General features: G+C 44.8%; 1 protein-coding gene across 2 annotated transcripts; it reads left to right on the plus strand.

Moving 5' to 3' along the window:
• Positions 1 to 291: 291 nt before the first annotated feature.
• LOC122923905 lies at positions 292 to 22,784 on the plus strand. 2 transcript variants are annotated; one of them, XM_044274766.1, is made up of 5 exons: positions 292 to 353; positions 17,341 to 17,404; positions 17,876 to 21,598; positions 22,556 to 22,629; positions 22,709 to 22,784. In XM_044274766.1, the coding sequence occupies exon 3, from the start codon at positions 18,873 to 18,875 to the stop codon at positions 21,339 to 21,341; it is 2,469 nt and encodes an 822-aa protein (XP_044130701.1). In that variant the 5' UTR covers positions 292 to 353; positions 17,341 to 17,404; positions 17,876 to 18,872; the 3' UTR covers positions 21,342 to 21,598; positions 22,556 to 22,629; positions 22,709 to 22,784. The 2 variants fall into 2 exon arrangements, with proteins under 2 accessions (XP_044130701.1, XP_044130702.1); XM_044274767.1 differs by having other exon boundaries at positions 22,560 to 22,629.
• Positions 22,785 to 22,805: the final 21 nt, after the last annotated feature.

A 22,805-nucleotide genomic window follows, 5' to 3' on the forward strand; every position in this document is an offset into this window, starting at 1 on the left:
ACAATGTAATGGTATATACACACAATGTAACATAGTACATAAGGGATGGAATATAAGGGCTCCTCTCCCTGCATTGCAAACTGGTTGTAATAACGAAGCTATCGGATTGGATTTATACAGGAGACCTGCAGATATTTGGGTCAGATAACTCCTGCTGTCCGGTCATTTTTGGTTGTCTTTTCAGGTCATATAAAACCTTCCACACGACTTCTCCAATTGTCTGGTGACTTCTACAATATTTCTTTCACAGCTTGTGAATCCGGGTGAAGATCTGAACAATATTAATCCTACAGAGACATATGTGATTGGTGATGAGCAGAGTACAGAGGACATTCCTACAGATAACCGCCCAGGTGAGTAGTGACCACTAAGTAAAGCAGAGAAGACTCACAGATTCTACTCCTTCACTGGATGATACCATTTTATGTTACATTTTTAGGTTTTCTCTTCTGTCTGTTTATTTTCTATTTTATTATTTATTGTTAACGCTTCTACAGTGACATATAAACATTCATTACAAATGTACAAGAGTATGAAATGCACAGATCAAATATTACTTTACAAATACAATGCATTACATGAAATGTGGTCTTTTGTTTCCGTACAACACTGTGTCAAATATATAGGTAAATTAGTCAACTAAATTTATTCAACAATTCTCTATTGCATATTACATAACTGAACTAAAGTGAACTATATGTCTCTACCATGACATTACTTTCATGATCAGTTGAATGATATGTTTAGGGCTGCAGTAAACGAATATTTTTGTAATCGAGTATTCTATCGATTATATTTCTCGATTCATCGAGTAATCTAATAAGAAAAAGCTACTTAAAATAACGTACGTAATTAGGTATGTATAAAGTTATTGGTTTGAAGGGGTTAATAACTTTATACATGCCCATTGGGTTTGGAGGGGTTAATGGAAGCACCTTGGCATTAGGCATGTATAAAGTTATTGGTCTGAAGAGGTTAATGAAAGCACCTTGGAGGTGCCTTCATTAACCCCTCTCTAAACCAATAACTTTATACATGCCAAGGTGGTGCTTGCAGCCTCCATTAACCACTCTCCATCTGCCTCCCCCCAGCCTCTGATCTGCTTGCTCCCAGCCTCTGATCTGCCTCCCCCCCCTCCCCCCTCCCCCCAGCCTCTGATCTGCCTCCCCCCTCCCCCAGCCTCTGATCTGCCTCTCTGCCTCCCCCCAGCCTCTGATCTGCCTCCCCCAGCCTCTGATCTGCCTCCCCCCAGCCTCTGATCTGCCTCCCCCCAGCCTCTGATCTGCCTCCCCCCAGCCTCTGATCTGCCTCCCCCCAGCCTCTGATCTGCCTCCCCCCAGCCTCTGATCTGCCTCCCCCCAGCCTCTGATCTGCCTCCCCCCAGCCTCTGATCTGCCTCCCCCCAGCCTCTGATCTGCCTCCCCCAGCCTCTGATCTGCCTCCCCCAGCCTCTGATCTGCCTCCCCCAGCCTCTGATCTGCCTCCCCCCAGCCTCTGATCTGCCTCCCCCCAGCCTCTGATTTACCTCCCCCCAGCCTCTGATCTGCCCCCCCCAGCCTCTGATCTGCCCCCCCCCCAGCCTCTGATCTGCCCCCCTCCAGCCTCTGATCTGCCTCCCCCCAGCCTCTGATCTGCCTCCCCCCTCCCCCAGCCTCTGATCTGCCTCCCCCCAGCCTCTGATCTGCCTCCCCCCAGCCTCTGATCTGCCTCCCCCCAGCCTCTGATCTGCCTCCCCCCAGCCTCTGATCTGCCTCCCCCCAGCCTCTGATCTGCCTCCCCCCAGCCTCTGATCTGCCTCCCCCCAGCCTCTGATCTGCCTCCCCCCAGCCTCTGATCTGCCTCCCCCCAGCCTCTGATCTGCCTCCCCCCAGCCTCTGATCTGCCTCCCCCCAGCCTCTGATCTGCCTCCCCCCAGCCTCTGATCTGCCTCCCCCCAGCCTCTGATCTGCCTCCCCCCAGCCTCTGATCTGCCTCCCCCCCCCTCCCCCCAGCCTCTGATCTGCCTCCCCCCCCCTCCCCCCAGCCTCTGATCTGCCTCCCCCCCCTCCCCCCAGCCTCTGATCTGCCTCCCCCCCTCCCCCCAGCCTCTGATCTGCCTCTCCCCCCTCCCCCCAGCCTCTGATCTGCCTCCCCCAGCCTCTGATATGCCCCCTCTGGTAACACAACCCCCCCTCCCCAGTATTAATCATTGGTGGCAGTGGCCACAGGGTCCCCCTCCTCCCCCCCATCATTGGTGGCAGTGTCAGTTCCGATCGGAGCCCCAGCAGTGTAATGCTGGGGCTCCGATCGGTTACCATGGGAGCCAGGACGCTGCTTAAGTCCTGGCTGCCATGGTATGTTAGTAGTGAGCAGCGCATTATACTCACGTGCGCTGTGGCCGCCGGTCGCTCCTTCTGTCTGTGCGGCGGATTGCTAATGCTTACAGCATTAGCAATGCGCCGCACAGACCTATGAGAAGGAGCGACCGCCGGCCACAGCGCACGTGAGTATAATGCGCTGCTCTCTGCTCACTAACATACCATGGCAGCCAGGACTTAAGCAGCGTCCTGGCTCCCATGGTAACCGATCGGAGCCCCAGCATTACACTGCTGGGGCTCCGATCGGAACTGACACTGCCACCAATGATGGGGGGGAGGAGGGGGACCCTGTGGGATATGGCTGGCACATTCATTGGTGGTGCAGTGGCCACAGTCCCTCCCCTCCTCTCCTCCTTGGTCTTCAGCGGCAGCCGCGCACAGTGGGGAGGGAGAGACTCCCTCCTCCTCCCTCCTCCTCCTCCTCCCCCCTCAGCTGTGCCGGCCGCTCAGTCCTGCCTCTCTGGCTCCGGAGGACACGGAAGCGGTGAGTGAGACGCTTATTTCACTCCCGCTCCGTGATCACGTGATCTGAACGATTCATCGATGCAGGGAAACTGCATCGATGAATTTTTTGACTCGATTTAATAGAGTTATTCGAATAATCGTTTCAGCCCTAGATATGTTGGTGTACTTGAGTTCAGTGTAGGTTTCTATATTTTCTCCAAGCGCCCCATGTTCTCTCAAACACGTATTGTTTGTTTCCCAATGAGCTATCTGTTCCATACGATACACCTGATCACATTTGACAAGCCAATGTGACAATTGCGGGGAGTACTGAGCTATTAACAATCTCGCCGTTGCTAACACATGCTGGTGTAGGCGGCTCTCGTAGTTGGAGTTGTATGGTGGAGCCAACATACCCAGCAAACACATCTGTGGCTGACATGGGATCATCCTATTATGCAATTTGGCTAATGTTTCATACACTATGGTCCAAAATGGGACAAGCATCGGACATGTCCACCATACATGATGAAAGGTTCCCATGCTCCTTAAACGCCTCCAACATGTTGGAGAGGATGCTGGAAACATTTTATGTAGTCTCTCCGGGGTATAGTATCACCTGGTGAGTATTTTGTAATAATTTTCCTGCAGACGGACGCATTTAGAAATTTTGGGTGTTTGTGCTAGTAAAGATTTGACGTCTTCATCTAAAAAAGTTATTTTTAGGTCTTCTTCCTATTTGACAATGGAAGCTGGTTTGCTTAACCATCCTGTATGGAGAAGAGATGTGTATAGTTGGGATATTTTCTTGATAGGTTCTCTAGAATCCATTACCATCTTCTCGAAGCTAGTGTATGTGGGATCATCTGGTGTCTGTATTTTATTAATATGTATCAGGTGGGTTCTCTGAAAATGAGTGAGATCTTGGTAAACCAATTGATCTGTGGTTTCTAGTTGATCTATATTTCCCCTTAGTATTTCCCATAATGTTGTTTACTTATGTTTACAAGCCTTACTTAGCGATGACCTAAACTCCGAGGACAAGTCCCACATTACATCTCTAACTTGTAGTAAGGGGGTCAAGGGGTTTGTAAGCAGGGTTGTTGCAGGTTCTGTAAACCATAGCTTCACGGTATTTTGAGTTATTGAATTGGAAATAGCTTTAGGGAGATCTGACCTATGCGTTCGTGCTAATACCAGGGAGCGTAGTGGTATGTTAGTCATTGGTTGTTCTTTGGATATGTCTAACCTACCTGGAGGGTTACATATCCATTCAAAGACTTTTCGGCCCCTTTCACACGGGTGAGAATTCCGCGCGGGTGTAATGCGTGAGGTGAACGCATTGCACCCACACTGAATCCGGACCAATTCACTTCAATGGGACTGTGTACATGAGTGGTGATTTTCACGCATCACTTGTGCATTTCGTACAAATCGCAGCAAGATCTATATTTTGTGTTTTTCACACAATGCAGGCCCCATTGAAGTGAATGTGGCTGCGTGAAAATCACAAGCATCCGCACGCAAGTGCGGATGTGGTGTGATTCTCACGCATGGTTACTAGGAGACTATCGGATGGGGACCCGATCTTCATTATTTTCCCTTATAACATTGTTATACGGGAAAATAATAGCATTCTTAATACAGAATGCTAAGTAAATTAGGGGTGGAAGATTTAAAAAAATATAAATAATTAAACTCACCTCATCCACTTGTTTGCGCTGCCCGGCTCATCTTCTTTCTTTTTTCTTTGAGGACCTGGGAGGAAAAGGACCTTTGGTGACGTCGCTGCGCTCATCACATGGTCCATCAAGGACCTTTGGTGACGTCACCAAAGGTCCTTTTCCTCCCATGTCCTCAAAGAAGAAGAAAAAAGACTAGCTGGGCAGTGCGAACAAGTGCATGAGGTGAGTTTTTAATTGTATTTTTTTTAAACCCCCTCCATCCCTAATTTACTTAGCATTCTGTATTAAGAATGCTATTATTTTCCCTTATAACCATGTTATAAGGTAAAATATAAAAATCTACAGAATACCTAACCCAAACCCGAACTTCAGTGAAGAAGTCTGGGTACCACATTCAGTTTTTTTTCTTGCGCGCGTGCAAAATGCATTGCACTCGCACGGAACAAAAACTGAAGAATGCAACGCAATTGCTATACAAAACTCACCCCACTTGCAGACAAAATCGCACAATTTTCCCGTGACACACCCGCATCCTATCCGGCTCTCACACGCTTTGGATGGCCATGTAATATAAGTGAAAATCTGGGATTCCCAGTTCCCCACGTCCAACTGTCTGTACCACCTGGGCTTGAGACAGTCTAGATCGTCTCCCATTCCATAAGAAGTTGGTGAGTGTTTTCCTCAGGTGTGTGAAGAAAGATCTAGGAAATTGAATTGGTATTACCTGTAGATAATATAGTATTTCCCTTACGCCCATGACAGCACCCTCGAGAGACCGCCTCTATCCAGGACAGGGCCCCCGTATTGTGGTGGAGAGAGGTTACCTGGTCCGGCGATAAAAGTTGATGAATCCAGAGATCCGAAATCCATTCAGGATATTATGTGTGGCGATCTAGGACAGAGAAAATCCAGAGTTTTTCCCGTAAATGAAAACATAAAGTTCCTGATCCAAAAGGAGTGGAAAAAACCTGATAAAAAATTTGTTGTTCCACAAAATGTAAAAAGGAAATATCCTTTTGATGAGGCGGACTCTAATTGGGACAGGCCTCCTAAACTGGATGCACCAGCTGCTAAAATCTCGAAGAAAAAGTCGGCCTTACCATTTGAGGACCTTGGCACACTTAAGGACCCCATGGATAGACGAGCTGACGTTTACCTCAAAAATGTTTGGGAGACCTCAGCTCAGGCCTTCAAGTCGAATATTGCCGCCACATCCACCGCTAGATCTTTACAATTATGGCTACAAGAATTGGAATCTTGCATCCAAAATAAAACCCTGAGAGATCAATTGCTAGCTGTTTTTCCCACTATCCTTAAAGCAGTTGAATTCATTTCAGACGCCTCAGCAGATGCGCTGAAATTGAATGCTAGATCAGCCGCACTCTCTAACTCAGCAAGGAGAGCTATCTGGCTCAAACGATGGTCTGGAGACACAGGATCTAAAAATAGACTTTGTGCCATACCTTTTCAGGGCGATTATCTTTTTGGGTCTGTTTTTAGATGACCTTTTGGATAAGGCATCCGATAATAAAAAAGGATTCCCTGTCTCCAGACCCCCCCCCCCCCCCAAAAAAAGCAGCGTTTTTTTCGGAATAAACAAAAAGGAATTTTATAAGGGGCAAAGAAAGGATTTCAGAGCAGGAAATAAAAATGGGAAAGATGAGGGTTTCCTGTTCAATTCCCAATCTTCCTCAGGTTCCAGACCCACTCAGCAATGATGGTTTCTCTCCTGTGGGCGGCAGACTCTCTCATTTCCTTCACGCTTGGGAGGAAATCTCAAGCCTCTGGATTTTGGGCATTATAAGGGAAGGTTTTCGTCTAGAGTTTGTCTCTCGCCCACCGGAGAGATTCAAAGTCACAAATATCTTAAGAGATTTGGTAAAAAATCTAGCTTTGCAACAGGAGATTCTTTCTCTTTTAGAGAAAAATTTCCTGGTTCCAGTACCAGAGTCAGAGAAAGGAAAAGGTTTATATTCTTCCCTTTTTCTGGTTCCCAAACCAGATGGCACGTTCAGAACAATTATAAACTTAAAAGGTCTAAATCCGTTTCTCTCTTGCAAGAAGTTCGGAATGGAGTAAATTCAGTCAGTTTTAAAACATCTATTCGAGGGCTGTTTCATGGCCACAATAGACATGAGATGCATTTTACCATATCCCAATGCACGCAGACTATCAAAAATATCTCAGAGACGCAGTTTCAATAGGGAATCCGATTCATCACTTACAATATACAGCTCTTCCGTTCGGAATTTCTCAGGCTCCCAGACTCTTCACAAAAGTAATGGCAGAAGTCATGGCCCACATGAGAGAAAGAGACATTCTAGTAATTCCATATCTAGACGATCTTTTGGTGGTGGCAGAGTCAAAGAACCGTCTGGACTTGCATCTCAATAAGGTGGTGCGGATCCTAGAAAAACTCGAATCTAATATCCTCCCAAAAATGTGTTTTTCTAGGAATGATCCTGGACTCAGTGGAGTTCAGTCCCTTATAGTGGCAAAGAACCGTACTATTAGGCAGGCAATGGCAGTGTTGGGCAAAATGATTTCCACCATACCGGTGGTCAATTAGAGTCAGCTTCACTCCAGACCCCTCCAATGGCAAATCCTGAAAGAATGGCAGGGCGCCCTTTTTCCGCTGGATGCTCTACTCCCACTCACCCCTCAGGCAATTCAATCTTTACGCTGGTGGCTGAATCCTTTTAAATCTGTCCCAAGGTCTCCCTTGGAATCAACAGAATTTCGTAACCCTAACCACGGATGCAAGTCCTTTCGGCTGGGGGGCATATTGTCAGGGAAACTTACGACAAGGGGTATGGAAAAGGGAGGAGAGTCAAGACTCTAAAAACATGAGAGAACTGAGAGCAGTTCTTCTTGCCTTAAAATAATTTCTTCCTTTACTTCAGGGGAAAGCTCTAAAGATTTTTTCGGACAACACCACAGTCGTATCCTATTTGAACAGACAAGGAGGAACCAAATCAGAAAGTCTTATGTTGGCCGCAGACATTTTTTCTCTTGTAATACCTTGCGTTCCGTCTATCAAGGCGGTACATCTAAAGGGAACGGAAAACAAGGTAGCAGATTTCTTAAGCAGAAACACACTGGACCAGGGCGAATGGTATCTGAATTAAAAAATCTTCAACCAAATAACTCTCCTCTGGGGTCGTCCGCAACTAGATTTGTTTGCAACCAGGGAGAACAGAAAATGCCAACTTTTCTTTTCCCTCAGGTCAAAAGACTCACCAACGGGGAAAGATTCCTTCTCCCCCTATTGGCCGAATCAGCTACTCTATGCTTTTCCTCTACTAAGAAAGTCCAGCAGTAGAGATACCAATATATACAGAATAAGGGTAATAGTAGAGAAATCAACAAGTCCAGCAGTAATACCCTGTTCAATGATTAGATAACTCATCTCAATTTAATGAGGATAAACAACCTTATACATAGTCATTAGGGTGGGCCATGACACCGTAAGACACACTAAAGTGAGTGGTGGGGAAATTGTCCCTGCCACTGCTGCCCTACTCTGGTCCTCTGCCCAGGGACGTCCCCTAATGGTGGGGACTCCCTGTCCTCGTGCCTAGCCTCACCTCCTGTCTAACCCTGATTAGGTGACAGGTGGAGAGAAACTAGTGTCAGAATGGTCCCCCAATGGATGACCAGCACAGATAAAAACGAAAGGAAAGAAGGTGTACCACTGTATACAGCCCTCGTGACGGATCGCCAGGAGGTACAGGGTCAACCTAGTGGGTAAAAATACGCAGACAAACACACGCACAAAAATACACTAATAAGATAGTTTTATGATGTAAATATGATACACTACAACCCCGACGCGTTTCACCCATCGAGTGGGATCATCAGGGGGTAATACGAGGTAGGTATACTACAGACAAGGGGCCAATCATGATAAAAAGAATAGGCCTTGTCCAATAATAATGCGTAATTTAAAATTGCGTTTGGAAATTACGTAAAGACAACAGACCCATATGTTATACGCCGAAGAGTAGATAAATGTATGCCAAAGGGCGAAGTACGTACGGTCACTTGACAAAGGAATTGACGATGGAGAATGACCTATGCACGTAGAGTGCAAATCTCTGAAGTCACAGAGGGCACCAAGTCAAAAAGTGATAACCTGTGTAAGTGCTCATGGGAGGGCGTCAGGGATAATAGCCCTGAATAGCCCATTCATAGATACGACTGAGAGTGACTGCCAGTGCAGAGCGGTCCCGCAGAGTATGGCCCCTACAGTCTGGAGCTACCCAACATCTAGTGCATGGTACCACCGTCGATGTGGAGCAAAGGGTCTGAGGCCTTAGACCCTTTGCTCCACATCGACGGTGGTACCATGCACTAGATGTTGGGTAGCTCCAGACTGTAGGGGCCATACTCTGTAGTCACTCTCCAGCGCAGGGCAAGGGAGCACATCGGAGCATGACATGCTCCGATGCTAACATCATTGGGGCTGACTGGGTGAAATTATGGGTATGTCCGGGTTAAGCTCTGAATCAGGACAACCCCTTTAAATAATTTTTCCATTTCGATAAAAACTGATTTACCCAAATAAATGGGGCAATTGCTAATAATATATAATAATTGAGGTAACAGAACCATTTTAATAAGACCGATCCTTTCTTTAATTCTCCTAAACAGCGGCATGAGGTTCAGATCTACAAATCTAGCAGGGTCCTTTTGCTACTACTAGTCCTAAGTATTTAAAGCTATCATAAGGCCCAATATCCTTAGCTTCTCATCTGTTACCACAACCTTATCATTCAATGGCAGCAAGGTTGATTTACTCCAATTAATTACTATGCCTGAAAGCATACCAAAATTATTACCATTGCCATAACATGATTTAAATCTCTATCAGTATCACCAATCAAGAATAGGAAATCATCTGCATAAAGTGATATTTTTATCCTCTATCCCCCTAACTCCAAACCCATGAAAACGCAGATCTTGTCTTCAACAGCTAAAGCAAAGAGTATGGGGCAGAGAGGACATCCCTGTCTTAGAGGTGGAAGGTGAGAAAAGTGTTCACAAACTCTATTCGGTTAATCCTATTTGGCCTAGGCCTCATGCACACGACCGTTGTGTGCATCCGTGGCCGTTGTGCCGCTTGCCGTTTTTTTTCGAATGTTAAAACATTCAGACAGCTTACCATTAGCAGATATACGTGCTCTCCGATCACTATAAATAATCTTCAACCATTTTATAAACTCAGAACCAAAAGCGAATTGACCCAAAACTTCCCATAGATAACCCCATTCTACACTACCAAAGGCTTTTGTCGCATCTAATGACAAGATAAAGCACCAACCAGTATCATATACCCATTGAATATTGGCAAAGATTCTAAAGAGGTTTAAAGACGTAGATCGTCCAGGAATAAATCCATTTTGATCATAATGTACTAAGCTTGTAATTACCCCTTTTAGTCTCTTTGCCAAAACTCTAGCTAGAATCTTACAATCATTATTCATTAAGGATATTGGGCGATATAAACCCGGGTCTAAACTATCCTCTTTAGGGATTAAGATAATCGTTGCTTCCCCCATTGAAACAGGTAGACGGGTCGTTTGCTTTGAATAGCCAAAAACCTCCATTAATCTATTCACCCAAAACTCCCTGCCTCTCTTATAGAATTCTACAGGGACACCATCTGGACCTGCCACTTTACCAAGTGGAGACTCAGCTATTGCTGATAACACCTCACCTAATGAGATAGGTAGATCCAAATCTTCCTGTTGAATAACACTAAATTTTGGAATATTAATATCGTCAACCTACAAAAATCTGTTGGAATCTTTGAATACAAGTATTAAGAGTAATCCCTAAACGCACCCAATATCATACCTGGATCATTATATACTATGCCCTCCTGATCTCGAATTGCAGAAATATTTACCACTGTCTCCATCCTTTTAATTATACTAGACAGGAATTTACCTGGTCCCAATAACTTCTAGATCTAACCGATAAATCCATGTTCTGAGCTTTTTCTCTAAGATAATTTTCATAATTGTTAGAAGCCAGGAGCCAAGCTTTCTTTGTTTCCTCATTTTGTAATCTCTGAGATCTTTTTATTCAATAGGCCTCTCACGTAAGCTTGGCAGCAACCCAGACCACATTAACCCCAGCTGAGTCCTTATTTATTTTAAAGAAGAGAATTAACTCTATTACAAATTGTTCCTCTCGCCCCATTAAGTTAAGGCCTCATGCACACGACCGTTTTTTTTTTAAGGTCCGCAAAAACGGGGTCCGTAGGTCCGTGATCCGTGACTGTTTTTTCGTCTGTGGGTCTTCCTTGATTTTTGGAGGATCCACAGACATGAAAAAAAAGTCGTTTTGGTGTCTGCCTGGCCGTGCGGAGCCAAACTGATCCGTTCTCAATTACAATGCAAGTCAATGGGGACGGATCCATTTGACATTCACACAATATGGTGCAATTGCAAACGGATCCGTCCCCCATTGACTTTCAATGTAAAGTCAGGAGTCCCATTTTTTACCATCGGATCGGAGTTTTCTTGAAGCATCCCCATCATCATGGAAATGCCTCTGTTAGAATATTCCATCGGATTTGAGTTAGATCGTGAAACTCAGATCCGACAGTATATTCTAACACAGAGGTGTTAGTATATTCTTCAGGTTAGAATATACTAAAAGAACTGTGTACATGACTGCCCCCTGCTGCCTGGCAGGTGCTGCCAGGCAGCAGGGGGCAGACCTCCCCCGCCCCCCTGTATTTAACTCATTGGTGGCCAGTGCGGCCGGCCCCCCCTCGCTCCTCTGTAGTTAACACATTGGTGGCCAGAGCGGCCGGCCACCCCTCCCTCCCCTGTAGTACTTTAGATTTATTGGTGGCCAGTGGGCTCCCCCTCCTAATTAAAATCTCTCCCCTATCATTGGTGGCAGCGGAGAGTACCGATCGGAGTCCCAGTTTAATCGCTGGGGCTCCGATCGGTAACCATGGCAAACAGGATGCTACTGCAGGACTGGTTGCCATGGTTACTTAGCAATTTTTAGAAGCATTATACTTACCTGCGAGCTGCGATGTCTGTGACCGGCCGGGCGCTCCTCCTACTAGTAAGTGAAAGGTCTGTGCGGCGCATTGCTTATAGCACAGACCTGTCACTTACCAGTAGGAGGAGCGCCCGGCCGGTCACAGACATCGCAGCTCGCAGGTAAGTATAATGCTTACCTGCGAGCTGGTGAAAACTCAGCTCTGAAAAAGCTTTTATGCAGACGGATCTGCGGATCCGTCTGTGTGAAAGTAGCCTACGGCCACGGACGTGGATGCCAATATTGTGTGCATCCGTGTTTTTTCACGGACCCATTGACTTGAATGGGTCCGTGAACCGTTGTCCGTCCCAAAAATAGGACAGGTCATATTTTTTGGACGGACAGGAAACACTGATCATGGATGCGGCTGCAAAACGGTGCATTTTCAGATTTTTCCGTGGACCCATTAAAAGTTAACGAGTCCGCGAAAAAAAAACGGAAAACGGCACAACGGCCACGGATGCACATTACGGTCGTGTGCATGAGGCCTATGCCAAATAGGATTAACCGAATAGAGTTTGCGAACACTTTTCTCACCTTCCACCTCTAAGTTCATCTTTATTAACATTGGGGAATGATCTGAGATCATACGAGACCACAACTTTCCTTTGAAGGGTCAACTGATTTCCAAATGCCAAATCAATCCTAGAGAGAGAATCATACGTTTTTCTATAATAAGAAAACTGTCTTAATAGCGGATTATGAATCCTCCATATATCCCACCAACCAAACTCTTGAGTGATCCTCTTCAAGGGCGTAAGACCAGGTTTTTTTTACCTTATCTTTCTTTGTTAATCTATCCAAGTATTCATCCATCGTACAAATGAAATCTCCCAGCAATAGTAGTGGACAGTTATGTTTATCCTGTAGGAACTCATTTAATTTTAACAACACCTCGTGTCTATAAGGTGGAGGGATATAAACCCCTGCCACTACACATCTTACAAATCGACCCTCAGCATCAATCTTTTGAGAAATTATTGAACATAATCTATCTTTGTGAATAAGAATACTAACCCCTCTACTATACCCACTATAAACAGAATGAAATTGATATGCAATCCATTTTCTTTTAAAAAGAACCAATCTATCCCTCAACATATGAGTCTCCATTAAAACACTATAGCTGGGAGATAGCTACCTATTACATTGAAAACAGCATAGTTCTTTACTTTCTCCCCCAGACCTCTTACATTCCATGACAAGATTTTAATTGCAGGAATCCTTTCTGATAATACATATCACAATGAAGGAGAATCAAAAAGAAGAGGAAAAAAAACAAAAACAACGCCACCCAATTCCCTCTTGCTCTTTCCCGCCCCGTCCCCCTCCCCAATTTTGGCGACTTAACACCCTTTTATCATCCATCATCCTTAGAAGTTAAGTGTTCCGCTTGTTGTGTTTTGTATTCCCCCCCATCCTTTGTTATTTACTAGGCCTGAGCGAGACGCTGGTTCCTTCACCAGGGAAGGAGCGGGTTGTCTCTGCCCTGTCATTACCTTTAGGGCATTCGAGGGCCACCAGGGTTTTCTAGGTCCCTGTGTATGGGCATCTCTACCATCGAGAGGTGCCCATACGGATAGGAGTTAGGGCCAGGAGCAGGGTTTTATTTATAGGTGGTGACCCTTTTCCTTCCCTAGCGGTGAGGCCTAGTGTCTTTTCCCTTCCTTCTTATTGTCTTTTGGTGTTCTCCCCTACTACATCCGTGACGCCTCCCTAGTTAAAGCACACCGTTTGTTAGCAATTCAATGATGGATCACAACTGGGGTTAAACATATAGATCATTAAAGGGAACCTGTCACCCAAAAATCGTCTATCAAGCTGTTTACAGTACCTTATAGTGCTGTGTCCTCGTTTCTCGATGCACTTTTTCTTTGTTTTGCCGCATGTCTGCTCATTCCGAAATCGTAGTTATATTCAGCTGCTGCCCCGTGCTTCAAGTCAGGCTTGAAGTCACGGGGGCAGCGGCCTCGGCGTCTTCCATGGCCCTCTCCCCGCCCCCTGCCTCTGTGACTGACACCCGAACATCCGAATCCGGGACCGCGCTCAACGGCCGCATGCGCAGTAAAGGGCGGCAGGAGCGCGGTCCCGGCTGCCGCGCGTACTACGCGCCGTCTTACTTTCGCCGCACTGCGCATGCGCCCGACATGCTGAATCAAACGCGCCCGCGCCCGGCATCTTTACGCAGCCTACGCGATCTCCAGCACGCAAGCCGCAGAGGCAAGGCGCACAGGGGGTCACACTCCTGCTATAACTCAAGACTTCTAAGGTATATAATGGACGTTTTAGGTATTCAAGGACGTTTTGGTATGAATTAAGTGTAGGTAAAACGGCTCATTATAATATTTGAATTAAATCATGGGCACTTTTTTTTTTTTTTACATTGCATCAGGAACCTGGAAAAAATCAATCCGCTCCTACCACCTCAGCTTTCAAGTACCCCACTAAAATGCCCTAAAATAAAACACTACCCACAATTTTTCGATTCAAAGTAATGTAATAGCAGCATTCAATAAGAGGCACGTTTTTTAATCAGTGCAACAGTATTAAGAAATATTCTCCCACAGTCAGTGTAAAGGGGCACTCTCACCAGCGTCAACACATATTCTCCCACAGGCAGTGTAAAGGGGCACTCTCACCAGCGTCAACACATATTCTCCCACAGGCAGTGTAAAGGGGCACTTTTATAACCCCCGCTCCTCCTGCATCCTTTATTCTAACCTACAGTGAAATCTGGCAAATATTGTAATCAAGCATTCTTGGGGACAAAACGGTACCCAGGACAAAGGGAAATTGACGCTAAAACTCTCCATCACCACCTCCACAGTGTCCATGGGCTACCACTGCTGTATGACCGTGTAATCTGCATCACCACCCCCGCAGTGTCCATGTTGTTCCGCTGCTGTATGACCGTGTAATCTGCATCATCACCCCCGCAGTGTCCATGTTGTTCCGCTGCTGTATGACTGTGTAATCTGCATCATCACCCCCGCAGTGTCCACGGGCTACCACTGCTGTATGACCGTGTAATCTGCATCATCACCCCCGCAGTGTCCATGATGATCCGCTGCTGTATGACCGTGTAATCTGCATCACCACCCCCGCAGTGTCCATGTTAATCCGCTGCTGTATGACCGTGTAATCTGCATCACCACCCCCGCAGTGTCCATGTTGTTCAGCTGCTGTATGACCGTGTAATCTGCATCATCACCCCCGCAGTGTCCACGGGCTACCACTGCTGTATGACCGTGTAATCTGCATCACCACCCCCGCAGTGTCCATGATGATCCGCTGCTGTATGACCGTGTAATCTGCATCACCACCCCCGCAGTGTCCATGTTGTTCCGCTGCTGTATGACCGTGTAATCTGCATCATCACCCCCGCAGTGTCCACGGGCTACCACTGCTGTATGACCGTGTAATCTGCATCATCACCCCCGCAGTGTCCATGTTGTTCCGCTGCTGTATGACCGTGTAATCTGCATCACCACCCCCGCAGTGTCCATGTTGTTCCGCTGCTGTATGACTGTGTAATCTGCATCATCACCCCCGCAGTGTCCACGGGCTACCACTGCTGTATGACCGTGTAATCTGCATCATCACCCCCGCAGTGTCCATGATGATCCGCTGCTGTATGACCGTGTAATCTGCATCACCACCCCCGCAGTGTCCATGTTGATCCGCTGCTGTATGACCGTGTAATCTGCATCACCACCCCCGCAGTGTCCATGTTGTTCAGCTGCTGTATGACCGTGTAATCTGCATCATCACCCCCGCAGTGTCCACGGGCTACCACTGCTGTATGACCGTGTAATCTGCATCACCACCCCCGCAGTGTCCATGATGATCCGCTGCTGTATGACCGTGTAATCTGCATCACCACCCCCGCAGTGTCCATGTTGTTCCGCTGCTGTATGACCGTGTAATCTGCATCATCACCCCCGCAGTGTCCACGGGCTACCACTGCTGTATGACCGTGTAATCTGCATCATCACCCCCGCAGTGTCCATGTTGTTCCGCTGCTGTATGACCGTGTAATCTGCATCACCACCCCCGCAGTGTCCATGTTGTTCCGCTGCTGTATGACTGTGTAATCTGCATCATCACCCCCGCAGTGTCCACGGGCTACCACTGCTGTATGACCGTGTAATCTGCATCATCACCCCCGCAGTGTCCACGGGCTACCACTGCTGTATGACCGTGTAATCTGCATCACCACCCCCGCAGTGTCCATGTTGTTCAGCTGCTGTATGACCGTGTAATCTGCATCATCACCCCCGCAGTGTCCACGGGCTACCACTGCTGTATGACCGTGTAATCTGCATCATCACCCCCGCAGTGTCCACGGGCTACCACTGCTGTATGACCGTGTAATCTGCATCACCACCCCCGCAGTGTCCATGATGATCCGCTGCTGTATGACCGTGTAATCTGCATCACCACCCCCGCAGTGTCCATGTTGTTCCGCTGCTGTATGACCGTGTAATCTGCATCATCACCCCCGCAGTGTCCACGGGCTACCACTGCTGTATGACCGTGTAATCTGCATCATCACCCCCGCAGTGTCCACGGGCTACCACTGCTGTATGACCGTGTAATCTGCATAATCACCCCCGCAGTGTCCATGATGATCCGCTGCTGTATGACCGTGTAATCTGCATCACCACCCCCGCAGTGTCCATGTTGTTCAGCTGCTGTATGACCGTGTAATCTGCATCATCACCCCCGCAGTGTCCATGATGATCCGCTGCTGTATGACCGTGTAATCTGCATCACCACCCCCGCAGTGTCCATGTTGTTCAGCTGCTGTATGACCGTGTAATCTGCATCATCACCCCCGCAGTGTCCACGGGCTACCACTGCTGTATGACCGTGTAATCTGCATCATCACCCCCGCAGTGTCCATGTTGTTCCGCTGCTGTATGACCGTGTAATCTGCATCACCACCCCCGCAGTGTCCATGTTGTTCCGCTGCTGTATGACTGTGTAATCTGCATCATCACCCCCGCAGTGTCCACGGGCTACCACTGCTGTATGACCGTGTAATCTGCATCATCACCCCCGCAGTGTCCATGATGATCCGCTGCTGTATGACCGTGTAATCTGCATCACCACCCCCGCAGTGTCCATGTTGTTCCGCTGCTGTATGACCGTGTAATCTGCATCATCACCCCCGCAGTGTCCACGGGCTACCACTGCTGTATGACCGTGTAATCTGCATCATCACCCCCGCAGTGTCCATGGGCTACCACTGCTGTATGACCGTGTAATCTGCATCATCACCCCCGCAGTGTCCATGATGATCCGCTGCTGTATGACCGTGTAATCTGCATCACCACCCCCGCAGTGTCCATGTTGTTCAGCTGCTGTATGACCGTGTAATCTGCATCATCACCCCCGCAGTGTCCATGATGATCCGCTGCTGTATGACCGTGTAATCTGCATCACCACCCCCGCAGTGTCCATGTTGTTCCGCTGCTGTATGACTGTGTAATCTGCATCACCACCCCCGCAGTGTCCTTGGGCTACCGCTGCTGTATGACCGTGTAATCTGCATCACCACCTCCGCAGTGTCCATGTTGTTCCGCTGCTGTATGACTGTGTAATCTGCATCACCACCTCCGCAGTGTCCATGGGCTACCGCTGCTGTATGTCTGTGTAATCTGCATCACCACCTCCGCAGTGTCCATGTAGTTTCACAATGTAATGTTATTTAGCCAAAAATGTATATATTTTATTTTCCCTAATTTTTTAATCCCTTTTTTTTAAAATAAAATTAATTTATTCAGGTTTCTGTTTACCTTTCCAAAATCGGATGGACAAGAAGTAATATTTTAGTGTTCATGCTTGCAGGTAATTACCAGTTCAACTATTATATCATTATTATAAGGTCGAATTCACACGGACGTATGTCTTTCGTGCTACGTCCAACAAATTGCGTGGCACAAGGTACGGACACATACCGGATGGAAGCGGGAATGGGATTGCAAGATCCATCCTTTATACAAAAAAATAAAGCAAAAGGATGGAAAGCAATCTCTGATAGCACTCTATAGTTTTTCTGTACTGTTCTTCCCATCCTTCATTTCCGCAGTTTATGATTTATAGTCCTAATTTGGATGCGTTAATGTGGCATTGAAATGAACTTATCCCCTGCCGTGATTTAAAATGGCTTTGCACCCCTGTCCTTTTTTTGTTGCTATGCAATTGTGGCTAATGAAACTGTCCTAGGGAGAGTTACGCCCTTTTGAATTTGACCTTTTTTTTTTATAATTAAAAAAGTTAATAATTAATATTAATTCTTTCCTTTTTTTATATTTAAAGGATAGGTTGACTGGAATAAAACCGTAGGTATTACTGTATCTTTTAGTGAAAGGTAAGTTTCGAATATTAAATTGAAAGACACTCAACAGCCAAAACCATACTTGACAGATGGTAAGAAAAAAAAAACATTTTAATATATATGTATTTGGATAATTGGTTTAGTAATTTAAATATTTCTCAACTGTGAGAGGAAAAAAATATTACATGATGGGTATGAATGATAGTCACAATAAACAGAACACAAGTTGAGTATAGGATGTAAATCATCCATCCATATTTATAGTTGAGGGAGGCATTTCTCAAGTCTAATGTTTTATCTGGCGAATCACTGGAGTTGTGATGACTATCTTTTGTCTAAAAGAATGTAAATGTTTGTTTTTCAATTGTACATATGGACAAAAAGCCTTCTACAACCTCTTAGTCCATATAGATGTTATTACTGTTGTGGACATAGATACACAATGTGATTGCGCGAAAATAGAATATTGAATGCTTTCGCTAGCAAAAAAACGGCAAGGCACTAATTTCTATTTACTAATTAAAATGACTACATAATTTACATCCTATTAATCATTGTTGTTTAGAGCGCTATGAAGTTAAACTGTCACCAGAAACAGTGGTTCAAAACCCTCGACACGACCGTCAATAGTACAGCAGGGGGATTCTGTTTCTGTATATGTTACAGAATTCTCTGTTAGGAGAAGCCAGCCTGCTGTTAGGCCTAAGCGCTGGCAATCACAGTGAAGGGATGGGAAATGGGGGAATGGTAAGCGAGACGTGAAGCAAGTAGGACCCTGCCCCCTTGACTCCAAGCCTGGACATAAAGTAACGCTGGCCGTGTATTAAAAATAAATTATCTCACTACTGCAGCATCATATTTAGTAACATATTCTAAGAACTGAATGCCCCGGCTGTTCTCCTGTTTGTCTTATATGTGTTTTTGAACCCCCAGATTGTGGTTCGATTTTTACCTCAGTTTTTTTTTACTTGGCCAGTTATGAATATAGTTACAACCCTCATTCTAATAATTTTTTTTTTTTTTTTTATTTATTTATTTATTTTTAGGTCAATTTCATTGAAAAAAATGCCTAGCTGTGTTATCCAACAGTGCAGTAGCCGAACTGTAAAAAAAAAAATTGGGGATGACGTGATACTTCATACCTTTCCAAAGCAAAAAGATAGTATAAAACTCTGGCTCCAACAGATACCGCAGGATTTTTTGGATATTGACCAACTAGCCCAAAAAATTCTAGAAGAAAACAAAAACAATAAATATCGCCTCTGCTCCCTACATTTTACTGAAGACAGCTACAAAATTACACACCATGGTCGTGTACTTTATCCCAACGCTATTCCAACAATTTTTTCTTTTGAAAAGGGAGACATATTGTTATCCGAAAATCTACAACTGGCTAGACCATCAAAAAGGAAAAGATGTCTGCAATCAAAAACAGGTAATCCAGAGGAAGATCTGACAGGACAAATCAGAAGTGATGCCTCCTTGGAAATATCTTCGGGAAGAACAATGGATGTCGCCACTCAAACAGAGTTATCTTTGCTAAACAGCGTCATACTTCCTAAGTCTGATTTCGAAAGTGTCAGTCCACGTAAGTATATTGAAGTAGGTAGTGAACGGAATATTCATTCAATTTCGACTCCAAACCCCCGGAAGCAGAGGGACGAATCAGAATCTCCACTAAAGAAGAGGCAAAATAGGATGTCTTTCAATCAAGATTTTGTCCCTCAAATGGATGAAGATTTTTCATCTTGTTTTACACCTCTATCGCCGATTGCTGAAGATTGCATTGAGGATGAAGACAATGATAAAGAAGATTCGGAAGACGGACAAGACAATAGTGATTATGTACCAAACGTGTCGAGCTTTTTCGAATCAGAACTGGAAGAATTAGCGCCAATAATCTACCAGGACACTGTTATCAAAGCACCAGAACTTACAGTACAAGACGAAAAAGAGCAAGTGAACCAACGAAAACTACTAGTTTTTGAATCCCATCTTGAAAATCTAATTTACAAAGTGAGATGTCAAGGTCAACCTAATTGCAATTATCTTGTCCAAAATTTTAAAAAAACCTTTGATGGATCATATTGTAAGTATACAGGAAAATGCTATGCAGGTCATTATTTTCAAATTTTTGAAACCCAGCCACGAGTTGGTAAGTATGCTTCTGGCAATATTCAACTAGCTGCCTCCCTATTACTTAGCGGTTCAAATTTCCAAAAAATTAACGAATTTTTTAACTTATTGTATGTGGTAAGTATTTCAGAAAAAACATATTACAGGTATCAGACCAATTTTATTTTTCCATCAATTGACAAGGCATGGAAACAGAACCAGCAGTCTAACCTTGACGCCCGCCAAACTAAGAAATTGAGCATATCTGGAGATGGTCAGTGTGACAGTCCCGGCCACAGTGCAAAATACTGTGTTTACACTATGATGGACTGTGTCACAGATACTATTCTTGATTTTGAAGTGGTTCAACGTAGCCAGTGTTCATCCTCCGTTGCAATGGAGAAACATGGATTTGGAATCGTCATGGATCGTCTACTTGAGAAGGGCATGGAAATACAGATATTTGCATCGGATCGACATGTCGGGATTCGAAAGATGATGAAAACCAATTACCCCCAGATCAACCATCAATTTGACATATGGCACTATTCAAAATCCATTAAAAAAAAACTCACTAAAGTTTCAAAAATGAAATTATGCAAGCAAATAGCTCCCTGGATTGACAAGATCGGTCTTCACTTCTGGTGGTGTGTCAAAACAAGTCAGAATAACGTCGACCTATTCAAGGAAAAGTGGTTTTCACTGATGCATCACATCTGCAACCAGCACCAGTGGGAAGCAAATCTATACAGCAAGTGTGCTCATAAAACTATTGAAGATGGTGATGAAGAAAAACGCTACTTATGGATCATCAAAGACACTCCTCCTTTTACAAACATAGAGAAGATTGTGACAAGTCAGCAATTTCAAAATGATATGCCGCATCTTATTCATGGATGTCACACTGGTGCACTGGAGAATTTCCACAGTTTGGCGTTGAAGTATCGCACCAAGCGGATTCATTTCGGGATGGATGGAATGGAGGCTCGAACAAAGTTAGCGGTTTTAACCCATAATAACAATACCGGAAGAAAACAGGCCACAGTCAAATTTTCACGTTCCAACACTGAAGCGGTCGGAGCAAGAAGAACAAAGTTGTTTGTCCCAAAAGGAAGATCTCGTTGGATCGTCCGCAATGTATACGAGAAGTTATCGGTTGAATTTATGTATGATATTATTGATGATGTACTCAAGATGGCAGGTGGTAAAATCTCACACGATTGGGAAAGTCGAACTGCATCACTACCTCCTAACATAGCAAATATGGAGCGGCCTAATAAAGCTGAAATCAGGCGAATGCAAATTAATCGATTTCGTTACAGCGAAAAATAGAACCTCTTTCTAAAAAATTCAAAATAATGGTTCTTCACAGTTAATTTACAAAACAATACCGGTTTAAAAAAAAAAAAAAGTTATTGTTTATGGTGTTATGGTTATCTGGTTATGGTTATGGTTATGGTGTTATGGTTATTTTGTTAGTGTCTTCCAGGAGAGAAATCAAGTCTCTTATGGACTGACCACACTTGATGCCTGTTTCTACTTAGAATGAACAACCATGATTGTCTTTTTTTGGTTCTTATATTCCAACGGTGAGTACAGACATGTTATATAGTTCTACATTTGGATTATACACACCATATTAAAAAAAGGCCTCTTTCAGACTAGCTTTTTTGTTATCCGTCCTAGAGATCCGTCCTCTGCTCTCTTGGACACAAATCTATTGACCAGGATAATCCCCATGCATCCGCAATGGAGAGAAATCCCTTCACGATGCATCAGGATGTCCTCAGCTTAGTACTGATATGTTTTTTGGCCGCATCAATATCCGCAGCATGTTATGGATTTTTATCCAGCCAAAAATCATGAATGCATGTTGGAAGAACGGATCCAGAATTAATGCCCATTGAAATTCATTATTCTGAACCAACCCTTTAGTTAAACGTTGTTTCCTCGCATCGTCTTATCCAACGTTTAGCTATATGTGAATGGTTACTAAGGAAGCTTGGACGCTAAAGTCCTGGTTGCCATAGAAAAGAGTAGGGGGAGCGACATACTTGCATTCCACGTTGTGCTCCCTGGGCGCTCCAGGATGACATCAGGGCGGCCCAGTGCATAGATCAATTGATCCATGCGCGTGGGGAGCTCTGACGTCATACAGGAGCACCACGTGAGCCGCTCGGACTCTAAGTATGCCGCTCCCTCCCTCCCCACCACTACTATTGAATCCTGGACGCTAGTAGCATCCTGGCGGCCACGGTAACACTGAATTTGTTTTGAAGACTGATACGTCTTCAAATGTTTTCAGTTCACTAGCGTTGAGCTGGATCAGGCGTGCACTTCCGGCCACTGAAGTGCTCGCCTCATCTTCACAACACAAGAGTGAAAGAGGCCTAAGTGTGAGTGTGATACTCTTTCTCTCTCTCTCTTGCTCATATGTATACATATATATGGATATATATTTATATATATATATATATATATATATATATATATATATATATATATATATATATATTTATTTTATTTTCTATTTTTTCTCTTATAAGTTAGATACGTTTTATATCACGAATGGAACTACAATCAATCATACTGTGTTATGATAATGCAGTTACTGTTGATGGTGAGTGATGTTTTAAAGTCTTACATACCTTCCTTAAATTTTGCAAAGAGGCAAACATCTTTTTATTTTTTTTTCTTAGGAATGCAAGTGTCCGAATACGTTCCTCTCCCAAGCAACCATAAATTTGTTATATTTATTACTAAGAATTTTTTTGTTAAAAATGTTTTTACAATAAA

This window comes from Bufo gargarizans, unplaced genomic scaffold (genome assembly GCF_014858855.1).
Source record: "Bufo gargarizans isolate SCDJY-AF-19 unplaced genomic scaffold, ASM1485885v1 original_scaffold_2051_pilon, whole genome shotgun sequence".
NCBI lineage: Eukaryota > Metazoa > Chordata > Amphibia > Anura > Bufonidae > Bufo > Bufo gargarizans.

Excerpts from the sequence above, each read along its gene's own strand:
- LOC122923905 (XM_044274766.1), top strand. The coding sequence starts at position 18,873 with ATGAATATAGTTACAACCCTCATTCTAATAATTTTTTTTTTTTTTTTT.